The 26,237-nt window shown below is 38.4% G+C and overlaps 1 protein-coding gene across 1 annotated transcript; it reads left to right on the forward strand.

Annotated features, from left to right (window-relative positions):
• The first annotated feature begins 20,277 nt into the window (after positions 1 to 20,277).
• LOC131691862 (large ribosomal subunit protein eL20) lies at positions 20,278 to 21,424 on the forward strand. The gene is made up of 3 exons (XM_058978537.1): positions 20,278 to 20,404; positions 20,768 to 21,124; positions 21,186 to 21,424. The coding sequence occupies exons 1-3, from the start codon at positions 20,387 to 20,389 to the stop codon at positions 21,342 to 21,344; spliced, it is 534 nt and encodes a 177-aa protein (XP_058834520.1). The 5' UTR covers positions 20,278 to 20,386; the 3' UTR covers positions 21,345 to 21,424.
• Positions 21,425 to 26,237: the final 4,813 nt, after the last annotated feature.

Below are 26,237 nucleotides of genomic sequence, written 5' to 3' on the forward strand. Positions count from 1 at the left end.
CGAAAAATAATGGGTGAATCATACCCAGGTTGACGAACAAGGTCTGTACTCATTTCTGGGTACAAACGCTTTACCCATTTAATGGGTTATTCCACTTTTATTGAAAATGCGTAGTTTTCTACGCATTAATGAGTACTTGATTTTATCAGTGTACACAAACCGTCAAGATTGGACCGGTGAATTCTTTGAACAATAATTTTTCCATTCGTGATCTAACGCCAGATGTCGACCGCCAGAGGGCACGGAAGTTCAATGATGATGTTTTTATTTTCATCTGTCAAAACGCATTGGAAAGTAAATTCTGATTTTTTTAAATTCAATCAATATTATAATTAAACGTTATTTCTTCTAATGAAAAGTAATATTGGTGAAGAAAATATGTTTCCTACCTCTGAAAAATATCCAGATGGTAAATTTCTGGTTACTTCACTCACATTTGTTCTTCCGGTTTCAATTTATACTAAAATGAAATCCAGAGATTGAAATTTCGATAGAAAACACGAAGGTGGGCAAAAATCACTGGATTAAAGAGTGTAGTTGTTGGTAGTCGAGGTTATCCACTGATAAGTCCAATTTCTAGATAAACATTTTCCATATCTAAAACAACCAACAAAAATAATTCCGGATCTCAATAATTCATAATAAAGTGTTTTCTTATCACCTGTAATCAAGCTTTTTGTGAAACTATGTGATATTTATTTTAAAACAATTAAAATAGAACAACCATCCTATACCATCAATGCAAGAAAATGTTTTCATCATCATTTGACTAGTACCGAAAATGAAATCCAGTTGGCGCATCGAGCGAAAAAGTTTCACGTTTGAGAGCCAATAGACAAATCCTTTCTGTGGCGTATGCTCAGATACATATAGAATGAAATTAAACAAAGAAAAAAATCAGTTTTTGAACCATGATAGTAGCCCCCTTAACTAGATTATTGAATGAGTTTATAAAATTGACGATTTCAAGCAAACTTATTGAAAAGGACCTATGTGCAAATGAGAGCCTCTCTTTGTTTACTTTCTCTTCCGCTAATAACACGGTCGCATTTGCGTTTGCTGCTTAACTCTTTGCATAATATGCTAGTCGAAATCATGCTCTTCCAGTATGTACTGGAATATTATTGGAAAGATTAATGGTAAAGCCGTGATAATCGAAAGAGAAAGTAAACAAAGAGAGGCTCTCTTTTGCACATAGGTCCATTTCAAACTTCGGTCAAACGGGCGGGAAAAAACGAGCAGGAAAAAAAAATATTCTACTGCCGCGCCATCTACATGTGAATGTTGGAAGTAAAAAGTGTGAAGTCCGCAGGAAAAAAATGAAAAGCTTGAAAAAAAATAAAAAAAATTCCCGCCGAGTTCGTGAAGTGAGCCGGAAAAAAACAACAAGGTGGAGACTTATTGGTTAGTGGGCGGAGCATAAAAACAAAAGCAATATTTTTTCCCGCTAGGTTCGTGAAGTGAGCCGGAAAAAACAACAAGGTGGAGACTTATTGGTTAGTGGGCGAAGCATAAAAACAAAAGCAATATTTTTTCCCGCTAGGTTCGTGAAGTAAGCGGGTAAAATGACAGAGTGGATTGTGAGCTGAGCAAAAATTAAAAAAAAATATCCCCCCACGGTTCGTGAAGTGAGCTGGAACAAAAAGACAAAACTGGATCAACTTGTGGTGGATGGATCAAATAAATTGTTATATTTGCAGGAAAAACAGGATAAATTTTATGATGGGATCCTCACTGCAAAACGAGTAAACGATTATGTTGAACATGCAGCGTTGCTAAGTCGCTTATTTCGTTACATGTGCCATGCCACACTCATTCCTGAATGATTCTGGGTGATTTCAGAGGCGTCTGTGTACAACAGTTTTTACGAGGCTCATATTGTTATAGGATTGATAGGTATTATTCACATATTATTTTGATATATTTTTATTACCGATAATTTGCGTGAAATAAATATTTAATATTTTATCACTATTTGGGGAGTATAATCATGACACACTGGTTCTGTGAAGGGAAGTGTTAACTTAAAAGAAAGGGTTTTTCTAAAACCTTTGCCTACACCTCTGGTTACTAATGTGCTTTAACCCACATGAATTATCTATATGAATAATCTCTGTTGCACGACGTTCAACCGTCTAGTAACACTATTCCCCTGAATATATAGCTAGCTAATGTGAGCTTTTCTATTCAAAAAATTGATTGTCGTTCTTAGCTTTAAACTACCTATCTTGACTTTAATTGGGTTTATACTATCTATCTGGACTTATACAATACATATCTGTGTTATATAAAAAAAGTTTACTTATTAAATTTTCTTTCGCTGCATCCAGTTTTCTGATTCAGGCTCCATAATCGTTATCTCAGTTTCACGTCTTGGCCAGCTTGAAGATTGGAGAAGTTTTGGCTTCCATTTTGTTCAAAAATAGAAGGCACGATGATATAACTCGTGGGTGCACGTTTTTTCCTTGAAATTCTCGAGGAAGCTAGGGTACGTCTTGCCGTATCACTTGGCTGATCAGAAAAATGTTTATATGAGTACCTATTAGTCTTATCTGACTTCTAGCAACCACGTTGTATTCACATAGAAGGTAAGGTCAGAATAGTAATCTGCAATATTTTCAATTATGCGTTTAATTATGTGAAGAAATTTTTGTTTTATTTACAAGTAAAGAAATTTGATTTTTATTTTGCTGTATCTGGATAATTTTTTGCTATTTGAGTAGTCCAACTGTTACCCACTAAAACTCTACTTAAAAGTATGACTTAAGTGTGAAATTCAGACGTTAGAATACAATCAATAAAGTTTATGACTATCGCGTCCTGAAACTTACTAACGTTTTTGAAGAAATCTATCTATCTATCTATATATATATATATATATATATATATATATATATATATATATATATATATATATATATATATATATATATATATATATATATATATATATATATATATATATATATATATATATATATATATATATATATATATATATATATATATATATATATATATATATATATATATATATATATATATATATATATATATATATATATATATATATATATATATATATATATATATATATATATATATATATATATATATATATATATATATATGTATTTCTCCCACTGAGCCAATGGTTGATGGGAGTGGACCACGAAAGAGTTGGGAAGAGGGTTCTATTCATTCAATGTGATTATTAGCGATGAATTCAATTCAATTTTGACATAAGCTTCCACTAAGGAGATGGTCATGGGGTGGTTTTTGTGCACGATGGGTGAGAAGTACCTAAGCCGAGGAAAGGGAGAGGGGATGTACTGAAGAACTTTTTTAGCTGTATATATTATAAATGATTTGGCATACGTATTTCTTCCACCAAGAAGGTGGACATAATTGTTGGTTTCGGAATCTGAAGAAGAGGGAGGGTTTCTGGTGCAATATCTATCAATTACTTCAAAAATCTAAAATTTTGTTGCATGTATGTTTACCAGCACATAAATGGAAATGTAAGAATTTATTTGATAGAGATCTATTACGCGAATAACAATATAATACTGAGATTATTACCACATCACTGGGTGAAAGGGCAGAAGTTAAAGCCTTAAGCCCGTAGACAGTGATTATGTGTAGAGACCAGGATGATATCAGAACTGTGAACGAGCTGAAAGGTGCACTGAAGCTGAATTTTAATCTGAGCGAGTTGCACATGACGATCCGGTTAACTAACAACCCATCCTGGCGTAAAGGTGACGCTACGTTGACGTCGATGGAAGCCGATGCATCGCCCGAATCTTGCTTTAGGATGTACGACCCTCAACCACAGCCTCAGCCTCCACTCTGCATAGAGCCACTCGGCTCTCCAACACGGAAGCCCCCGCTCAAATGCTCCTCACGCTCACTCCTGCAACAAGCAACCGAAGATGTCAAAGAATGCAGCAATTAGTCCTGACTAGCACCTCTACATGCAAAGACTCTCAGAGAGGCATTATGGAGTAACATCCTCAAGTGGATGACAAATCAAGGTTCAAAGTTTGTCAGGAATCTTCTTGTACTAAATATTAATTTTTAACTATTTTGTTTGCGAGGTGGTTTCTTGTTATTCTTTCTAAGCTCAGTTTTTCTTTGTTTCTCTTCCTTTACTTTCCTTTTTCTTCAGTTTTCGCCTTGTGGTATTCAACTGTTCGGCGCAATGTTAAAACAACAGGACTACGTCGCTTGAATCGTGATGTTCGTGTGAGTGTTTCAGGCGATTCTAGGAATTCAGCAAACACACTCTTATTACCGTTATTTAGCTGTGATATGTCTGTTAGATTTGTCAACATGTAGCTCGTCGAATTCAACAAATTCGAATTACAAATGTTCTTCAACATGGATTTCAGAAGTCTCCTCTTTGGTCATATTATGGTCTTCAATGAAATATTCTTTAATCGTTTGATTTTCGACATTGGTTTGGACATTTTTAAATAATTTGACCAAAAAGAGCAGGCGACCTACCGTTACGAAATTTTTCACTTTTTGATTATTCTAACTCGATAAACAAATACCTGTCAAGAAAGAAAATCGAGGGGTGTTCAAAATAAGTTGATATTAATTTTTTAAGACATATTGTGGACACCATTTATTTTAGATTTTTTAGATAAAACATTACGAAGAAACCTTTTCAAACACGTAACATGAATAATACAAAATCAGACAAACTAATTAAATCGATTAAAAAATTTATAATTTTACATTTAAATCCAATTTGAAAATGTATCATTTCCTCCTGTTACTCTTGGCTATCGTTGAAACATGAAACGTTTTCAGTGATATTTTTGGAAACTGTGGATTCTGTTTAATTTTAAACAATTAGAGATGAACTAATGATATTGAAACTTAATAGACAACCCAAGGAATGTAATTGCTGCATCAAACCAAACAAATGCAGAGAAACTTGGCAGTGTAGGAGGCAAATACATTAGCAGGGTCCAAAATATGTAGGGGTCCAAATTAGGTTGGTTACCCTACACAGATAGACATACGACTAGCACAAAATTGTACACTAGTTCGAAAAACTACAATTTTTACCAAACGACAACTAATAGGTTTCTACTTATGTATTTATTAAATTAATTTAGTTAGCCTATGCACGATGACGAAGCCGACCAATAAATGGACACACAATGACTTCCTCTATGAGCCCCGTCCACGAATACCGGCATTAAACTGTGGAACAATGTTGGAAACACGGTACACAGCAAAAGTCAATCCACGTCGACCCGCCAGTCGGCCACGTCACCGCGCACAGACTAGTGGTTGAGTGTTAATATGCGCAGGTGCAGAGTATGAAAAAAACCTGTTTTAATCCACCTAGCGGTGCAATTGTGCCTTTCTCAATCATGAACACGAGAATGTTTGCGTTGTTCATATTCATTAAAAGCTTTCAAATGCATATATTACATTTTATTATTATACATCACATGATAACTATATACAGGAAAATAAATCATAATTCGACTTCTAAAATTTTGAAAAAGAAAAAACAGCGACGGTAATATTGAACTGAAAAAAGGTGCGAAATCGGCAGTCCCAAAAAGTCGATTTTCGTAAAAAAAATTTAAAAAAAATTGAGTTCCGGCTTGTATGGGAATTTCATATGTGACCGGACGAGTTAGTCTATATTTCCGGACCCATACAAGCGATCCGTACGAAATTTTATAGACATCTACGGGGATATTGTGGCTATCATTTGGGACTAAGTTTGTGAAAATCGGCCCAGCCATTTCCGGGAAACTGATGTGAGTTCGTAATTTTTTATTTTTTTTTTTTGCTTTTCCCGGGCACTTCCGGAACCGTCTATGGTGGTCAATGTAGTCAACGAAAGTTTGGTTGGCCGTCGGTGACCTAGAACAGCAAATTTAAGTTGTTTGAGAGACATTTTAGCGAAATTTTTACCTTTTTTGCTTGCATCGGAGTATCGGTTTGAATCACAATTTGCTATGTGATCGCACGCCACAACCTGTAACTCCGGAACCGGAAGTCGGATCGGGATGAAATTAAATAGCCATTTACGGGGACGTAATACCTTTCATTTTAGGCCAAGTTTAGTCGAATCGGTCTAGCCATCTCCGAGAAACCGATGTGACTGTTATTCTGAATTTAGATACTTCCGCCGGGGCTGATTGTGGCCAAATAGACTTTGAATGGATGTTAGTGACCTAATACTACAAATCGAAGCAGTTGTGGTCATATTTTGGAAAAAATTTCACCTTTATACATTCATTGCAGAATTTATTAAAATCGACATTTTCTGCGTGTTCGTACTCATCACCCTGTAATTCCGGAACCGGAAGTCGGATCCATTAGAAATTCAATAGCAGCCTATGGGAACGTTGCACGTTTCACTTGAGACTAAGTTTGTCGAAGTCGGTTCAGCCATCTCTGAGCAAAATGAGTGACATTTTCGCTCACATACACACATACGCACATACACACATACATACATACACACAGACATTTGCCGAACTCGACGAACTGAATCGAATGGTATATGTCACTCGGCCCTCCGGGCCTCCGTTAAAAAGTCGGTTTTCAGAGCAATTGCAATACCTTTCTATTGAGAAAGGCAACTATTGACTGAATAGACTAATGGCGATTTCGCTTGAACCTGAAACTGAGTCAGGTTCTAACCCCAACCGCTGTCAGTTCATACATTTTGACAGCAGTTGGGGTTAGGAACTGACTCAGTTTCGCCTCAAACGAAAACCACATAACACTCTAGTTCTCGCCAATTTTTTTTGGGTACGATATTTTTTTCAACAATAATCCTACCCCCTTAAGTAAGAACGGATTTCATCAGTAGGTGTCGACTAACGGGGAAAATTTGACGAAGATCGCCGACCACTCCACCAAATATTCGATTGGTTCTTTTTATGGGTCATCGTGAATTCGTCCTATATAACAGTGTTGCGTTCTGTCAGCATTTTGCTTACACTCGAATTTTGAATGACATTGTAAGTAACGTTTTCCGCAAGCGCAAGATTGAGTGGCTATTTTAGGGCATTTTTTGCAATTTTCAATTTAAATTTCGACAAATTCATGCAATTCATCAGTATTATATTGTTATTCGCGTAATAGATCTCTATCAAATAAATTCTTACATTTCCATTTATGTGCTGGTAAACATACATGCAACAAAATTTTAGATTTTTGAAGTAATTGATAGATATTGCACCAGAAACCCTCCCTCTTCTTCAGATTCCGAAACCAACAATTATGTCCACCTTCTTGGTGGAAGAAATACGTATGCCAAATCATTTATAATATATACAGCTAAAAAAGTTCTTCAGTACATCCCCTCTCCCTTTCCTCGGCTTAGGTACTTCTCACCCATCGTGCACAAAAACCACCCCATGACCATCTCCTTAGTGGAAGCTTATGTCAAAATTGAATTGAATTCATCGCTAATAATCACATTGAATGAATAGAACCCTCTTCCCAACTCTTTCGTGGTCCACTCCCATCAACCATTGGCTCAGTGGGAGAAATACATATATATATATATATATATATATATATATATATATATATATATATATATATATATATATATATATATATATATATATATATATATATATATATATATATATATATATATATATATATATATATATATATATATATATATATATATATATATATATATATATATATATATATATATATATATATATATATATATATATATATATATATATATATATATATATATATATATATATATATATATATATATATATATATATATATATATATATATATATATATATATATATATATATATATATATATATATATATATATATGTATTTCTCCCACTGAGCCAATGGTTGATGGGAGTGGACCACGAAAGAGTTGGGAAGAGGGTTCTATTCATTCAATGTGATTATTAGCGATGAATTCAATTCAATTTTGACATAAGCTTCCACTAAGGAGATGGTCATGGGGTGGTTTTTGTGCACGATGGGTGAGAAGTACCTAAGCCGAGGAAAGGGAGAGGGGATGTACTGAAGAACTTTTTTAGCTGTATATATTATAAATGATTTGGCATACGTATTTCTTCCACCAAGAAGGTGGACATAATTGTTGGTTTCGGAATCTGAAGAAGAGGGAGGGTTTCTGGTGCAATATCTATCAATTACTTCAAAAATCTAAAATTTTGTTGCATGTATGTTTACCAGCACATAAATGGAAATGTAAGAATTTATTTGATAGAGATCTATTACGCGAATAACAATATAATACTGATGAATTGCATGAATTTGTCGAAATTTAAATTGAAAATTGCAAAAAATGCCCTAAAATAGCCACTCAATCTTGCGCTTGCGGAAAACGTTACTTACAATGTCATTCAAAATTCGAGTGTAAGCAAAATGCTGACAGAACGCAACACTGTTATATAGGACGAATTCACGATGACCCATAAAAAGAACCAATCGAATATTTGGTGGAGTGGTCGGCGATCTTCGTCAAATTTTCCCCGTTAGTTGACACCTACTGATGAAATCCGTTCTTACTTAAGGGGGTAGGATTATTGTTGAAAAAAATATCGTACCCAAAAAAAATTGGCGAGAACTAGAGTGTTATGTGGTTTTCGTTTGAGGCGAAACTGAGTCAGTTCCTAACCCCAACTGCTGTCAAAATGTATGAACTTACAGCGGTTGGGGTTAGAACCTGACTCAGTTTCAGGTTCAAGCGAAATCGCCATTAGTCTATTCAGTCAATAGTTGCCTTTCTCAATAGAAAGGTATTGCAATTGCTCTGAAAACCGACTTTTTAACGGAGGCCCGGAGGGCCGAGTGACATATACCATTCGATTCAGTTCGTCGAGTTCGGCAAATGTCTGTGTGTATGTATGTATGTGTGTATGTGCGTATGTGTGTATGTGAGCGAAAATGTCACTCATTTTGCTCAGAGATGGCTGAACCGACTTCGACAAACTTAGTCTCAAGTGAAACGTGCAACGTTCCCATAGGCTGCTATTGAATTTCTAATGGATCCGACTTCCGGTTCCGGAATTACAGGGTGATGAGTACGAACACGCAGAAAATGTCGATTTTAATAAATTCTGCAATGAATGTATAAAGGTGAAATTTTTTCCAAAATATGACCACAACTGCTTCGATTTGTAGTATTAGGTCACTAACATCCATTCAAAGTCTATTTGGCCACAATCATCGGTTCCGGAAGCCCCGGCGGAAGTATCTAAATTCAGAATAACAGTCACATCGGTTTCTCGGAGATGGCTAGACCGATTCGACTAAACTTGGCCTAAAATGAAAGGTATTACGTCCCCGTAAATGGCTATTTAATTTCATCCCGATCCGACTTCCGGTTCCGGAGTTACAGGTTGTGGCGTGCGATCACATAGCAAATTGTGATTCAAACCGATACTCCGATGCAAGCAAAAAAGGTAAAAATTTCGCTAAAATGTCTCTCAAACAACTTAAATTTGCTGTTCTAGGTCACCGACGGCCAACCAAACTTTCGTTGACTACATTGACCACCATAGACGGTTCCGGAAGTGCCCGGGAAAAGCAAAAAAAAAAAATAAAAAATTACGAACTCACATCAGTTTCCCGGAAATGGCTGGGCCGATTTTCACAAACTTAGTCCCAAATGATAGCCACAATATCCCCGTAGATGTCTATAAAATTTCGTACGGATCGCTTGTATGGGTCCGGAAATATAGACTAACTCGTCCGGTCACATATGAAATTCCCATACAAGCCGGAACTCAATTTTTTTTAAATTTTTTTTACGAAAATCGACTTTTTGGGACTGCCGATTTCGCACCTTTTTTCAGTTCAATATTACCGTCGCTGTTTTTTCTTTTTCAAAATTTTAGAAGTCGAATTATGATTTATTTTCCTGTATATAGTTATCATGTGATGTATAATAATAAAATGTAATATATGCATTTGAAAGCTTTTAATGAATATGAACAACGCAAACATTCTCGTGTTCATGATTGAGAAAGGCACAATTGCACCGCTAGGTGGATTAAAACAGGTTTTTTTCATACTCTGCACCTGCGCATATTAACACTCAACCACTAGTCTGTGCGCGGTGACGTGGCCGACTGGCGGGTCGACGTGGATTGACTTTTGCTGTGTACCGTGTTTCCAACATTGTTCCACAGTTTAATGCCGGTATTCGTGGACGGGGCTCATAGAGGAAGTCATTGTGTGTCCATTTATTGGTCGGCTTCGTCATCGTGCATAGGCTAACTAAATTAATTTAATAAATACATAAGTAGAAACCTATTAGTTGTCGTTTGGTAAAAATTGTAGTTTTTCGAACTAGTGTACAATTTTGTGCTAGTCGTATGTCTATCTGTGTAGGGTAACCAACCTAATTTGGACCCCTACATATTTTGGACCCTGCTAATGTATTTGCCTCCTACACTGCCAAGTTTCTCTGCATTTGTTTGGTTTGATGCAGCAATTACATTCCTTGGGTTGTCTATTAAGTTTCAATATCATTAGTTCATCTCTAATTGTTTAAAATTAAACAGAATCCACAGTTTCCAAAAATATCACTGAAAACGTTTCATGTTTCAACGATAGCCAAGAGTAACAGGAGGAAATGATACATTTTCAAATTGGATTTAAATGTAAAATTATAAATTTTTTAATCGATTTAATTAGTTTGTCTGATTTTGTATTATTCATGTTACGTGTTTGAAAAGGTTTCTTCGTAATGTTTTATCTAAAAAATCTAAAATAAATGGTGTCCACAATATGTCTTAAAAAATTAATATCAACTTATTTTGAACACCCCTCGATTTTCTTTCTTGACAGGTATTTGTTTATCGAGTTAGAATAATCAAAAAGTGAAAAATTTCGTAACGGTAGGTCGCCTGCTCTTTTTGGTCAAATTATTTAAAAATGTCCAAACCAATGTCGAAAATCAAACGATTAAAGAATATTTCATTGAAGACCATAATATGACCAAAGAGGAGACTTCTGAAATCCATGTTGAAGAACATTTGTAATTCGAATTTGTTGAATTCGACGAGCTACATGTTGACAAATCTAACAGACATATCACAGCTAAATAACGGTAATAAGAGTGTGTTTGCTGAATTCCTAGAATCGCCTGAAACACTCACACGAACATCACGATTCAAGCGACGTAGTCCTGTTGTTTTAACATTGCGCCGAACAGTTGAATACCACAAGGCGAAAACTGAAGAAAAAGGAAAGTAAAGGAAGAGAAACAAAGAAAAACTGAGCTTAGAAAGAATAACAAGAAACCACCTCGCAAACAAAATAGTTAAAAATTAATATTTAGTACAAGAAGATTCCTGACAAACTTTGAACCTTGATTTGTCATCCACTTGAGGATGTTACTCCATAATGCCTCTCTGAGAGTCTTTGCATGTAGAGGTGCTAGTCAGGACTAATTGCTGCATTCTTTGACATCTTCGGTTGCTTGTTGCAGGAGTGAGCGTGAGGAGCATTTGAGCGGGGGCTTCCGTGTTGGAGAGCCGAGTGGCTCTATGCAGAGTGGAGGCTGAGGCTGTGGTTGAGGGTCGTACATCCTAAAGCAAGATTCGGGCGATGCATCGGCTTCCATCGACGTCAACGTAGCGTCACCTTTACGCCAGGATGGGTTGTTAGTTAACCGGATCGTCATGTGCAACTCGCTCAGATTAAAATTCAGCTTCAGTGCACCTTTCAGCTCGTTCACAGTTCTGATATCATCCTGGTCTCTACACATAATCACTGTCTACGGGCTTAAGGCTTTAACTTCTGCCCTTTCACCCAGTGATGTGGTAATAATCTCTTGTGGGTCGGTTGTCACGGTAAAGATGGACACGTCCATCTATACCAGGACACATGTTATTGAACTCGGGTGATTCGTAGTTATACTGTCTAAGCTCGACCCTCATTAACAGAAGACAAAGATTAAGCCCGTACGATATTAAGCCTGTTCTAATGACCCTGCCAATTCTAGTTTTCCGATCTGTCTACTTCACATCCTTGCTCTCACTTGAGTACTATGGCTCTAATTTTCATAACTTTCCCTACCCAGTAATCTCTAGCTAATTGAATGTCGTTAAAATGTAAAAAAGAAAATGTGATTAACATAGTCGAAATAAAAAAGGAAAAAAAGTGTGTGTATATATGTATACATGTATTACAATGCGTATATGTATGTAGGTATTTGTATATGTATGTGTGTATGAAAGTATGTGTATATTTTATATGTATACATGTGTGTATCTATATATCTATATATGCGTATGTGTACATGTGTGTATATGAACATATAAATGTTCAAAAAATGGTTGCATTATACACGGGATTGTTTTGTAGTGCACATATATAAACTATTAATGTGAAAAACTGATACTTCTGGATAGAAGTCAGATCTTCCTCCAATTACAGCCCCTTGAAGATCTCCAATGGAACAACTTACACAAGTCCAACAGGCAGTGCACCAGACTAAGAGAAACGAACGCGCTGAGGAAAACCCGGAATCTATCGGTTCTTTTTTTATTTCCCCTTTTCTTTCTTAAATAAACAGGAATTCAAGAAATGTGGATGAGAGTCAAAGGAGACATAAATGAGAGATAGGAATGAAGGTAGAAAACTGCAAAAATAGTAAGTTTTCTAGTACACATGTGTTATGTTATATATACAAATTGAACCAATATACTAAATACGCGTCGATTTCCTGCTTAAATGGAATCTAAACTTTTACTGTAATGTTACAATCCAATTGATACAAACATTACAGTAAGGCGGGGCTAGTTGATGGAACGATGACCTCGGAACATGTCTGGCGCTGTACACGAAATGGGTCATCGGAACGTCAATTGAGCTAACACCTTCCTAAATCCGTGAACCAAGTTATTTGCATGAATGTTTAAATATATGCAAACATCTTTTTTCTGTAAATCACTACCAGCTAGTGGGAGATAGGATGGTTAACACACACACACTTGAGGATGTTACTCCATAATACTGCTACAGATGAATTGTTACACGAAATATGTTATTGTTAACTCTATTGCATAACATTTAATACTGCTTTGTTTAGTCTGCAGTAACCTAATTGTACCGAAAGTTTTTCTATTTCTCAAAATAATAGAACTAAAAAAATACTTCATGCAGTCAGCCTTCCATATAAAGATTAATGTACCAGTCACTGATTTGCTTATGTTCTTCTTTCATGCATTAAATATACTGCAAAGAGAACGAGTTAGTAGGTCAGTTTAGTAGAAAAAACTTCACTGTTTCCAAAATATATTCAGTCATATTCAGTGTGTCCAAAATATGCTTGGAACACTGTCCAAATTAGTGTGGAAGGGTCCGAAATGTGAAAAATTCATGCTGTGAAGAAATGTCATTTTCGAGTTTATGTCAATGTATAAAACATCCATTGACAGTTTTCTTTCAACAACAGTAATTTTAGAGCAGACTCGTGCATGTATTCCAATAAAAAACATAGGCAAGCAAATATTTTTTGACGTTCACGTAATTTCACTTCCTCTAGGAGTCCAAAATTGGTTGGTTACCCTATGTGTTCGTCTGAGTATTTGTAACAGTTGGGCCAGGGCATGGATGCAAAACTGGCGTATATGATAGAATAGTGTCTAACACTTCCGGTGTTCAATTTGTGATCTATTCATTCGGGAAGACCGGATCGGATAAATTAAGGTACAATGAATTTACTGACGTGCGTGAGTCATCCATTCCCGGCCAGCATAGCATGATGAAAGTCTAACAGAATGCATTGTCGTTAATGGTAAATATACAATATTCTCTGCATATAGACGAGTTTGATTGCATGTTACTTTTGTTTTTCTATACTACTTCATTAGTCTGTTTCTTTTGTACATCTATTAGTTACATGTATATCAAAATAGTATCGGTCAATTTCTACACTTCTAATCAAGCTCTTTGCATCTTTTTTCTTTATTCGGCATGTTTTGATTCTATTTACTAGTATATATCTACTATACTCTATCTATACTCACATAGGTACAAACGTACAAACGCTCATGGCGTTCGCGTTAACACAAACCTGGTCACAAACGCGACCATGCAATTGCAATAATCTACACATACTTACGCCTTGGTATCAGCAGACTAGGTCCATGCATTAAATTGGACCAATTAAAAAAAGAAAGCTTTCATATCCACTAGACAATACGTTCCATGGCGACATAACCGGGAACTCTAGGGATATGGGGTAACTCATTCCATGTTTGAATGTGAATTGTGCACCAAAAAATAATTATAAGAATTAAGGTCCGCGTGATCACCCAAGAATGCACGTGAATATATGAATGGCCACACGGTTACAAAATCCAGTTTTGTACACGCGAAGTCACATGCACGCGACTATAAACACTCATAGTAATAGACTCGCGGATATAAAAATCGCAAAACTGGCAACTAGAAAAACAAGCATGTTAAACTGGCATCACCCAAAAATGTGCAAGCTCGAACGTGCTCGACTGTTTTTATCAAAATAATTTTTCAAGTGGTTCAATATATGAATCAAAAGAGAAGTTATATGTTTGGTACTGAGCAACAAGAAATTGAGAAAAGAAAGAAACAAATCTAATTTCTTCAGAAACACAAAGTTGATGAAAAAGAGCATAAGTAAAATGCTTTTTGTGTAGTTATATTGAACACAATAAATATCTTTCTAAATAACATTGTGAAATACTAATACGAACACGAAAAGTGAAGCCTACTGTGAATAACAAAATATATTTTTTTAACTAAAATCGCAATACTTGTTCTGCTTGTTTGCATTGAATGACGTCATGCTCGTTTGGCTCCGGATTTTGACAGTTCGTTTGGCTCGATAAAAGTACCTTCGCTGGTCTATTACTATGAGTGTCTATACACGCGACCACACGTGTCAAACCCGTTAACATATGAACGCTTAAGCCCTTCGCGATCAACAATGCACACATACACCCGCGATCTGATAACACCCCGGTAATAAGGTGAACTTATGAAGTTTCAGACGCGCACCTACAAACGTCCGTGTTCACGCGATCATGAATCGGTTATGTCCGGAAACCATTACCCTGGGAACTCAGGTCCATGCATTCAGTAGGACCAATTAAAAAATAAAGCTCATATTCACTAGACAACACCTTCCATGGCGGCATGATCAGGAATTTGGTGATATGGAAGATCTCACTTTCTTCTAGCATCTAAGCCGTATACCAAAAATTAAGTATTAGATTGACGGTCCGCGCGCGATCATCCAAGAACACACGCAGGGGTGGAGAAATTTGTGACAATTTGTTACATGGGGGGAGGGAGGAGTCAATTTTGGGCAATTTTTGCGTTACGTAATTTATGAATGGCCCCTACTGAATTTTCAGAAAGGCGAGATATATTGCAAAGATATTAATTTATTTCATTAGTAATTAGTATTATAGTAATTAGTATTAGTAACAAATACAGCTCACAGATGTAAAATGAAGCTCATTCAAAAAAAATTTTGGCCATCCAGACAATTCCAGATTTTATCGAAAATTATTGCAGACTTCTAGGAAAAACACTTGGGATCCCTGATTGTGAGCCATACCTCATAACGAACTGTTATCAACGGTAACTCAATAAATTGGTGTTTAACGCAGTAAAAACTAAAAGAAAATTATGACCCCCGAAAATCTGTTTAGAATAGCTGTTCGACGTCACAAAACTGAAAACTAACAAATGGCAATAAAAACATTTCATCCTCATTCCTCATACACTTTTATGATCCATCAACATATAAATCCAATTACGAACACTAATCACACCCAGGGTTGCCACTATTTTTCAAAGAAAATCTGGTAGTTCAACTAAAAATGTCTGGCAAAATCTGGCATTTGACAGCGACCTCAAAATCATCGAAATTTGGTATACGTTTTAGGTTTCATAGAACCTGCATCAATGGATTTTTGTAAAATTTGGGACATTATTACCCAAATTTCCAAAATGTGTGTGTGTGAGCAGCTTCCAAAACTTAAAAATCTGGCAGAATAAGAGGTTTGTCTTTTTGTCTGGAAGCTGCCAAAAACTCTGGCTGTGCCAGATAAATCTGGCATAATGGTATCCCTGATCACACCCTTTATTTTTATTTGTTTCTTTTGTTACAATATATGTAACTCGATGCAACAGGAAGCGACGACTAAAAAACAATAGTCCAAATACATCAGCAACAAGAAGGAAAACTACGCACAAGAAAATAGGTAAATGAAGAAAAATCGTTTATTTATTTATTACCTTATTTACTGATTATACTCATAATTACGATACTACTCACAAAAGTTATGCTTTTCTTGTCTCGTTTCAGCAAACCAAAATCTCTCTACTATCTAATAATTTTTTGCCTCCGATTATCCTCTATGTAATGTATCTGAAACTTGTGGAACTAGTTAACAGCCGGCGCCTGCTTGTAGAAGAAACTGGTGTACTATACGGACTAGCACATGCGAACAGTTAGGCTTTGTAGGGTCTCATCTTGACAGAGTCTAGATGGGCGGATGAACATCTGCCAGAGTTCGGACTGAGAAATGACAATGAAAATGATGAAATCTGCGAGCCTACAGTTAAAATTTCCGGGAATCAGAGGGAGAAGATTCGTCTTGTTTGATATTTTCCCGGCAAATGGAGTATTCTAGCCGGATCTGTAGGAATTCTTAAAAATGCACCGATCATGCTGGTATTTTTTAAGATTTGTTCGTTTCAATAACTAGGTTAAATTTTGATACTTTTAGATGCTGGAATGAAAAATAACTTCAAGCACGCCAAATGTAATACTAGTGAAAAGATTCGCACCAAAGCTGTTACCTTTTCTGATGACGAAGAGTTTGGAGAACCTCATCATGCACACCGAAGTGGTTACGAGCGCATAAAAACAAACGATGCGCAAAAGTCTCTATTCTTTTCAGATGAAGATGAATTGCACTTGACCCTCGTCTATGTACCATCTGTAAAGAATGGACCTCGATTGCGATATAACGAGTAGGAAAGATCTGTTCGTTCCCGTCACGGTAAAACGGTTTCTACGAAACCTCTAGATTTGTCGCCCCTTCTGCGATTGAACATAAAATTCGACGCCATAGTGCTGCAAAGGGTGTGTTCGATGCTCACGCGAATTGAGCTTAACCTGTACTGCAGCTGTTAATATTGTCGAATCGCAACCGAGTGTCATGCCTTCAAAGCTACATTTTTGTCCTCGTGAACAACATTTACTTATCGACTTATGACCGAAACGTGGTGCTCACCTTCCATGTATAATTCCGTCGATGTTCGTTCAACCTTTTGGAAGAGTAGAAAAATAGTAAGTTGTCTGACGATCAGTATAATTACATATTTACTCATACCCACTGTTTCATAAATAGTTTAGCTTCTGCGGTATCCAGATTTCTTATTTAATTAGGATAAGTTCGAATAGAACTTCGAAACTTATTGAAATCATAATAGTCTATAAAATTATATTTCTACCAAAACATTATAATTTTTTAAGATATAATATATTGGGAGTGTCACGCCTCTTGTCACTAAAAATCCTTCTTGGATAGAGCTTGAATATACGCTGAGCTGTATATGAAACCAGCGCATTACCCTTTATCATTCTAGGGTTGGGGAAGGTTCAGCAAGGAACTGATAAATTGCTTAAGGAGTATGATGAATCTAGCGACTTAGGTGATGGTCAGCTACATACAGGATTTCAACATAAAAGACATTGTGCTCAAGCGCCCCCAAGATACCACTCCCTTGGCCTTGCAGCTGAGTCTTACGTGACGAAACAATAAGAGGAATAGTAAACAGGATGACTATGATAAAAAAGTTGTGACAAGGAGGATAACCAGAAGCAAGATCAGGCTCGCAAGAATACCGATCCGAAAACTGTCAGCTTTTTCTTTTATTTTGTTAGAAGCATGGTTATTTCATTGCCAAACATTTATTTCCTATAGATTATTTTAAAATTGTTATAAATAGAAATAATGATCAGCAGGGTTTGTTCGAAAAAACTACATCCGTTAGATGCAAAAGCTTGAAATAATCGATGCATAGTAACCTGTAACCTTGGTGATTACTTCCAGATTCGTCGAGCAATATGAAGCGGTCGTACTGCAGGAAGGAGAGTCTAATTAGTACTGCACAATACGCCAGTGTCCCAAAAACGAATGTTATACGACTACCGTCAGAGCTGCGCAAAGTTGTCTAGAATAACGCGGTTATCATTGACAGTAAGTTGAGAATCGAGAAGATATGTGTCGGAGTTCTAATATTTTTTTCTCTCGATTTTCCAGTGCCGCACAGTGGGACGGAATCAAAAAAGCCGGACATTTAAATTTTTGCGACGAAACTATTGGTTATGGCACTTTGATGTCTTCGGAAAGGTTTCTTTATTTTTTAAGTAGTTGAATATAATGTTATATTCAACTGTGTATATACCCCCTTAAATAAAAATTTCCCATCATTATATTAAACTACTTAAAAAATAAAGAAATCTTTCCGAAGACATTAAAGTGCCTTAACCAATAATTTCGTCCCAAATATCAATGTCCGGCTTTTTTTAATTCCGTCCCACTGTGTGCCGTAGTGCAATGATTGCTGACAGTAAGCCAGAAAGCCATGGAAAGCCTACGCCTGTTTTGGTCGCTGCATTGGATGATAGGGTCTGCGTTCGAACTGTACTCTAATGAGGTTTATGAAAATATAAGTTTCCGTCTAGCAATCCGAATTACGGGGAACGCTCAAGAGGGAACTAGAAAGCTGCTAAAGAAGTATTAAGAATTAATCAATTTCGAATGTGAATGTCAGTGATAGGTTGGACTCCAATGAGGAAGATATTGGTGCTGAAGTGCTTCATGATTTTACCACCTTTAACATGTAACCAACTGAGCTGTAGGAAAAAGCCTCACGAGAGGGAAAAAGAAACTAGTTATAACAAAAATTAACTCTTCCATATGGACCCAGTATATTTGCAGAAATAAAACGCCAAAATACTATATAATGCATATATTTTTCAATTGAAATGCCTTTTGGTCTAACGACCCATTTTCTTTAACACCAGTTTGATTATCTAGAACTACGTTTTTTCCAAAAATCAATCCGTCGTATCATTAAATGTCTAATTTGTTATCTTTTTTGTTTGCCCCCTAACAACTAAATTAATTTTTTTCTGCCGCTAATTTGATGGAATGCGCCGTTCATCTGCGTGAAAAATGAAAGTATGTAACCAGCAGTATACATTTAGGTACTCTTGAAAACACAAAGTTAGGAAAATTTGCGAGATTTTTTTTCAATTTTTTCTACCATGTTGTGGAAGATAGCAGGAATTTTTTATTTTTCTGGCTAGATTCTGTAAACTTAGCAGGAAAAGGCGGGCCCTTATATTTGTTTACCTTGCTAGATTGTGTGATGTTAGCAGGTAAAGGCGGGCCATACTGTTGTTTTCCTTGCTAGATTGTGTGAAGTTAGCAGGAAAAGGTGGGGCATATATTACTTTTTCCTGCTAGAATGTGTGAAGTTAGCGGGAAAAGGCGGAGCATATATTATTTTTTCCTGCCAGAGTGTGTGAAGTTAGCGGGAAAAGGCGTGGCTTTGTAGTTTAATTTTTGACATGTAGGTGGCGCAGCGATCGTTTTTCCTGCTGGCCTTTTTTCCCCGCTGTGTTGATTCCAGTCATTTCAAAAAGTACGCGAGATTTACTTTTTGACATATGAAAATAACAAACATCAAAGAGAATAGGGAAAGAGACGAATAGTGTGAAGCCAAAAATACCTTATTGAGCAGACCAATCGTGCAATGTAAATAAACATTACTCATGCCTGAGTTGGAGGAGATAAGTATTGTACTTCTATCAAAAAAGAAATTTGAATTTTCGTCAGAATTTAGTTCAATCGTGATTGTAAGGTGCATTCTAGAGTATATGTATGAGTAAAAATAAGCTTTAGAATTATTTCATCTCTTTGTTTCGAAATGCACATCGTTTGATAAACAAATCCATCGATCGACATACGGTTTGTTTTCAAAATATAATAGGAGTCATTTAAAGTGCTGCCTGTAGAAGCGGTTGCCAAAATTCTAGTGTTGAAATCATCATAAAGGGAGTGTTGCCGTTTTGACTGATTTTCACTCTTCGTCTCTTTCACTATTCTCTTTGACAAACATCACCATTCCACTCTCGTGCCACCTGACGGTCGACATTCATTCTGGAATAAATTTAATTGAACGCACTCGTGAGACTCTCGTGAAGCGACGCTTCATTCTATTTTGACAATTTCAGTTCATCAGCCAAGTGCTGTCAAAGGTCTTTTCCGTTTCCTCTTTTATGAAACGCAGTCAAAATGAAAGCTAAGGGATTGGTAAATATCTAAAATTTTCTAGTTTTGGTAGTGTTTTTGTAGTTTAAATTCAATGGAAAGTGAAGATATTGATAGGCGTTCGACATTTTATGTTATTTTTAATATATTGCTTTAAACTTGTTCCTTAATCGGTTTTGAAATATGTGTTTGACATCCTGCTACCGGACCAAGTGCCTGAAAATGTTTTGTACTGTTTCTTTAAAAAAAAAACAAATCGAAGTTGATATGATACTATTAATATATCAGTGAATAAATCCGTTTCTACTGAAATGAAGTAATTTTTAGCGCTAATTTAAAGTAGAGATTTGCCTCAGCAAAACAATCGTCAAACCAGTAACATAACCTTATGTTTCTCTTCCACAGCTGAAGGAATACCAAGTGATTGGGCGCAAGCTGCCCTCGGAGAAGGATCCGAATCCGCCGCTGTTCAAGATGCATATTTTTGCGCCAGATCAGATTGTGGCTAAATCGCGTTTCTGGTACTTCCTACGGCAGCTGCGTAAGTTCAAGAAGGCAACCGGTGAAATCGTTTCGGTGAAACGCATAATGGAGAAAACTCCGCTTCGGGTGAAAAACTTCGGAATCTGGCTACGTTACGATTCTCGTTCGGGTACGCACAACATGTACCGCGAGTACCGTGATCTGACCGTTGGCGGTGCTGTAACACAATGTTACAGCGATATGGCTTCACGTCACCGTGCCCGTGCGCACTCCATCCAGGTATGTTCCAAGATCAAATTCAAAATGTTTTTATCTTTCTATTCCCTTTTTCTGTTTGCAGATCATTAAGGTGGAGGTCGTTGAGGCTTCCAAGACCCGTCGTGCTCACATAAAACAGTTCCACGATTCGAAGATTCGTTTCCCGCTGGTACAACGGTACCATCACAAGCGCTACAGGAAACTGTTCTCGTTCCGTCGACCAGACACCTACTACATGTAAGCCAACCGCTGCTTGTGTACTGTTAATTCCGCTCTTTATTGCCTGAGAGTAAATGAATGCCGTGAGGAATGAAAAGCAAACATGTTGAAGTCATTGTTTTAAAGAAAGTCCATTCGCTTTTACGAGCGATTAATACTGTCGGCAGTTTTGGTTTTCGGAAAAATCGTTTATTGTAGGTTTTGCATTGACAATAAGAATGAAAATGAAGAACATATCACCTGGAGTAAGTATCGTAACATATCTGAGATTGCTCACTGCTAGCATTATCAACGATCCACAAAACGTTACGTGTGCGTCTTTGAAACTAGCATGACGTACTGTACCGGTTACAAAAAACGGGAATCAAAAGCCTGATTCTGAATTCGTCAAAATCACGTCACCGTTTCATTAGAATAAGTTGAATGCATTTTGTGCGCTCATTCGCACGCTCCGTGCAGTCGTTGTTCCGGAATGCTTCCATAACTGCATGTAACTAATTTCGTTCCGGTGACGGAAGCCTGACGCATCGTGTAAATCCTACAAAGTATCATTTACGTATGATCCGTTAAAGTTAGTTACATGCGATTTCTATGAAGGCGGTACGGATAGTTTTAACGTGCGCACATCACATGGCATTTTAGTGTGAATTGCACGGGTAGTCAGACAGATGACTAGCATTCCCCATCGTTTCTCTACGCGTCTGCCAAGCACGACTTCCATGAGCCCAAAGTAGTCAACTCGTATGTGCGTGAAGGGGAGCGAAAAAGCAGCGAGCCGCGCATCTGGCAAGTCTGACATTATTGGGAGGTTTGGCACCGACGATTCATTTTTGCAGCGTTTGCAGTTTTTGCGAACCTTGGCGTAAATGACACGGATTCGGGAGATGTGGTACTTTTGGCGTAGTTCGTTGATAACGGTCTCGTGGTTCAGGTGGTGGTATTTATCGTGGTAGTGCGAGACTATCAGTTTGGTTACATGGTCATGTGGTAGGATGATTGGACTTCTAGCGTCCTCGGTGACGAACTGACCAGCTGCAATTGTAGTTCGCATTCGAAGAATTCCACAGTCGTCCATCTACGGGGTGAGCTTATACAGCGGACTGCTCTTGTGAATCAACCTTTTGGCCGGACATTGCTGCAGTTTGGACTGGGACAGGACTGCCATTTCATCGGGGTATGCGGCAAGCTGAGCTAGGCTAATCAAATAATTTTCCGCCACGCTTAATTCCTCCATTGAAAAAGGTCCCGTTTGGATCGGCTGCTTGCGACGTTTTAAGCTATAATTTGCTGGGAAACGGAAAACAGCTGCGATCACGTTAATAAGGCGCCGCTAATTAGAGAAATCCGTCACACAGCACAGAGGATCAGGAACCGCACGATGAAACAGTAAATGTGGACGCAGTTCAGTCTTCGTTGAGCCATGAGCAATCGTTGGCTGGGGCCATTTCGACACTGGTTGCCAAAGAAAATCCAGACCGGTAAACCATCTGCTGTTACGCGTCAAATCTGACCCTCTCTCCCATTTTGTCCCGTCGTCTGCTACGTTAAGTTTTGTAGGGATTCAACGCCACTCAGTAGCTTCCCTAGTTTCAAGGAGTTCGCCGACACGGAATGCTACGAACTGTGTGTAACGTCGATGGTTTGAATTGATTCAGCAGAGAACATCGCGCGAATCGGTCCAGAACACTCGATTATTGATTGAGATGGAGAGAGACAGCTCGTGCGAGTCTTGCACCGACTACAGCTGCTTGGAGCTCCAACTTTGGGATTGAGACAAACTTCAACGGTGCTACGCGAGTTTTAGCTGCAACGATTGAGCATTGAGTAACGTCATCGCGAACAAATCTCAGATAACATACAGCTGCTATCCCATTCTCGCTCGCATCATCAAACGTATGTAGCTGCGTATCGCAACTATTCGCTGGGGACGAATGAAGGTTGTAACATCGTGGAATTTGGACCATTTCTACAGAACTCTCATCCACCTTTGCCAATTCTTGAATAATTCGTCTCCGATTTTCTCGTCCCATTGGTCTCCGGATCGCCAAACTTCCTGCAGCAGAATCTTGAGATACACCAAGAAGTGAGCGATAAGTCCGAGAGGATCAAAGATAGTCATCAACACGCGTAGGATCTCTCGCTTAGTCGGTCGTCGCTGGCCTTCCAGCAGTGCTTGGTAGAAACGGGTCCACCCGACTTTGTACGTGAATACATCTGATGCCATGCACCACCACATGCCCATTTCTGACTGCAGATCAAGACTCTTCTCTTCTAGAGAACTGTCCTGTAATCGTGATAGCACTACCTCCGAGTTACTCATCCAGTTGCGTATCTCAAACCCGCCTTCCGAATGCACGTACTTGATGCCCTGCGCTAACTGAATCGCTTCTTGCTCCGTGTCTACACTTACCAACAAGTCGTCTTCATAATGACGCTTTGTTATCGATTCGACGGCGGCCGGGAACTGATTGGAGAAGCGATTGGCATTTAGATTCTTGATGAATTGGGCGCTACTAGGAGAGCAGCAGGCTCCAAAAGTTATAACCTGCATAACATAGGTTGCAATTTCGCCGTTTTCGTCATCTTACAAGAAGCGCTGTCATTGTTGATCTTCCTCCCGAATTCGCACTTGGTGGAACATCCCGCGTATGTCTCCGGTCAACGCTACTCGACGCTCGCGGAACTGAACCAGGATCGTTAGCAACGAACACAGTTGATCAGGGTCTTTTAACAGGATGGAGTTTAGAGACACACCGAAAGCTTTGGCTGCTGCATCCCAAACCATTCTAACTGTCCCGGGTTTATTCGGGTTGGTGACCGGGAATATGGGTAGATACCACACACGTGGTAAGGTTTGGCTCAGTTCATCGTTGGTGAGTTTTCGTGCGTATCCTTTAGACAAGTAGTCGGCAATTTTCTGATTTAGGACCTGCGCTAGCACCGGCTCCTTTTCCATGCGTTTTTTAGACAGTAATGTCTACGCAGAGCCATTGCTCGATTATCTGGCAGGCGCACATTATCGTAACGCCACAGCAGACCGGTCTCGTATCGGTCTTCTTGAAACGTTGTCAAAGATTGAAGTAGGTGTTGAGCGCGCTGATCATCGGACGAGAGTAGAGTATTCACTGGTTTCGACAGGCCAAGGCTATCCAGCGTAAAATACGCTTTCATAGCCTGATGCAAGGACTCGTCTGTTTCTTGGTCCTGATCGGCTCGACGAACATGGAATGTGCACAGCGCGGAATCAATTGGTCGATCCATTTGCCAGTTACCACAAACCGTCCAGTCTAGACGTGTCTTTACCGCTATCGGATCATCCAACCCTATCTCTAGTCTTCTGGACGAGACTTATTCCGGCGTGTTTCGTCCCAATAATGATTCGTGGTCGAGCGTCGAAATACGAATCGATTGGTAGACCTCGAAGGTGTGGATACACATCCGCTAGCTTGTCTACGTTCAGCGTTTGAGGTGGAAGTAACAGCTCCTCGACTGTTCTCGCGGTATCCAAGCGGAACTTCTTGGTTTGGCTTCGTATACCGGCTACGTCTAGACTAACGACTTTTGACTTATCCTCATTTTGCTGAGTGCTCCCAGTCCAACGCAAACATAAAGGTTGAACATCGCCGTCTAAGGAGAACTCATTCGCCAGCTCCTGATCAAGCACGGTTAGTTCCGAACCGTCGTCAAAAAGGCATATGTTCTTACTATCCGATTTTTCCTGTAGAGAATCACCGGCAAGTAACGAAATAATACAGTACCCAGGTCGATCCCATGAGTGTTGCACCTACGGGGCTCATGGCTAGTTCCCGGCTGTGGCGAAGGAGCCCTACGAGTTGAAATTGGCTGCTTCTGATCCAGTACAACGTTCCTTTGTTCATTGTGTAGCAGTGCATGATGTTTCAGCTCACAACCGTTCTTCCCACATGGTTTTGCTTTATAGCCACCGTTGTGTCGATGGAGACATCTGCGGCATAGTCCAAATTCTCTGACCGCTGCCCAACTTGAATCCCGTGAAAGGTCATGAAAATGCTTGCATTTCTCTACTGCCTTACAACTCCCTTTGCAGATTAGACTTACGTTAATGGCAGACGGCTTGACGTATTCGTGGACCTTTGGAGGACTTGATGATGTGAAATCGAGCTGAGGATCGGAGTGAACATTCATGAAGGCATTTCCCTTCCTTGCTCCTCGTGGCTCGTTCCTAAGCAATTTGGATTCCTGCAAAATTGACGGGATCGTCACAGCACTGGCCACTTCGGCGAGAGAATACACCCAGTTTCCGAACGTCGCAAAGTTAACAGAAGGAACGGTTTGTCTATATCGAGCCCAGTCTAATTTTATCGATGAAGAAAGTTTGCACACGAGCTGATGCAAAAGAGAGATGTTGTACAAATACTCCTCCAAACCACAGGCAAAAGTTTTGTACGTTGACGGCGAAATCCACTACAGTTTCAAGCTTATCCTCTCTGATCGACGTCAACGAGTTGATTTTCGAAATCAGCGAATGAACAATAGCCTCTGGCTGCCCAAACAGCATTCGTAATGTCGCTATCACCCCGTGCACATTGGATGGATGCATCAAACAACTTTTAACGGCTTCATACGCCTTGCCTTTAAGGCACCAGTGCAATCCACTACACCGGTGTCAATCAATCGAAAATCCCAAATAATATAATGATGGTTTTGTGGGATGTGGGAGGGTCTCCACATTGGAGAAGGGTCGCAGCGATCCCCTTCAGCATCATCAAAAGAACAAAGAAAGGTAAGACGGCATGTCAACATAATCAAGTATACCAAATGATTCTTTTCACATTGGGAAAGATGTTTTAATGGCGCCCATGCGCTAAATAAAATGTTTAAATATGGGTTGAGGGGGCACGCATTTTGGCCTAGGGCAGAAATACCGATCAGACAA

This window comes from Topomyia yanbarensis, chromosome 3 (genome assembly GCF_030247195.1).
Source record: "Topomyia yanbarensis strain Yona2022 chromosome 3, ASM3024719v1, whole genome shotgun sequence".
In the NCBI taxonomy this organism is placed as follows: domain Eukaryota; kingdom Metazoa; phylum Arthropoda; class Insecta; order Diptera; family Culicidae; genus Topomyia; species Topomyia yanbarensis.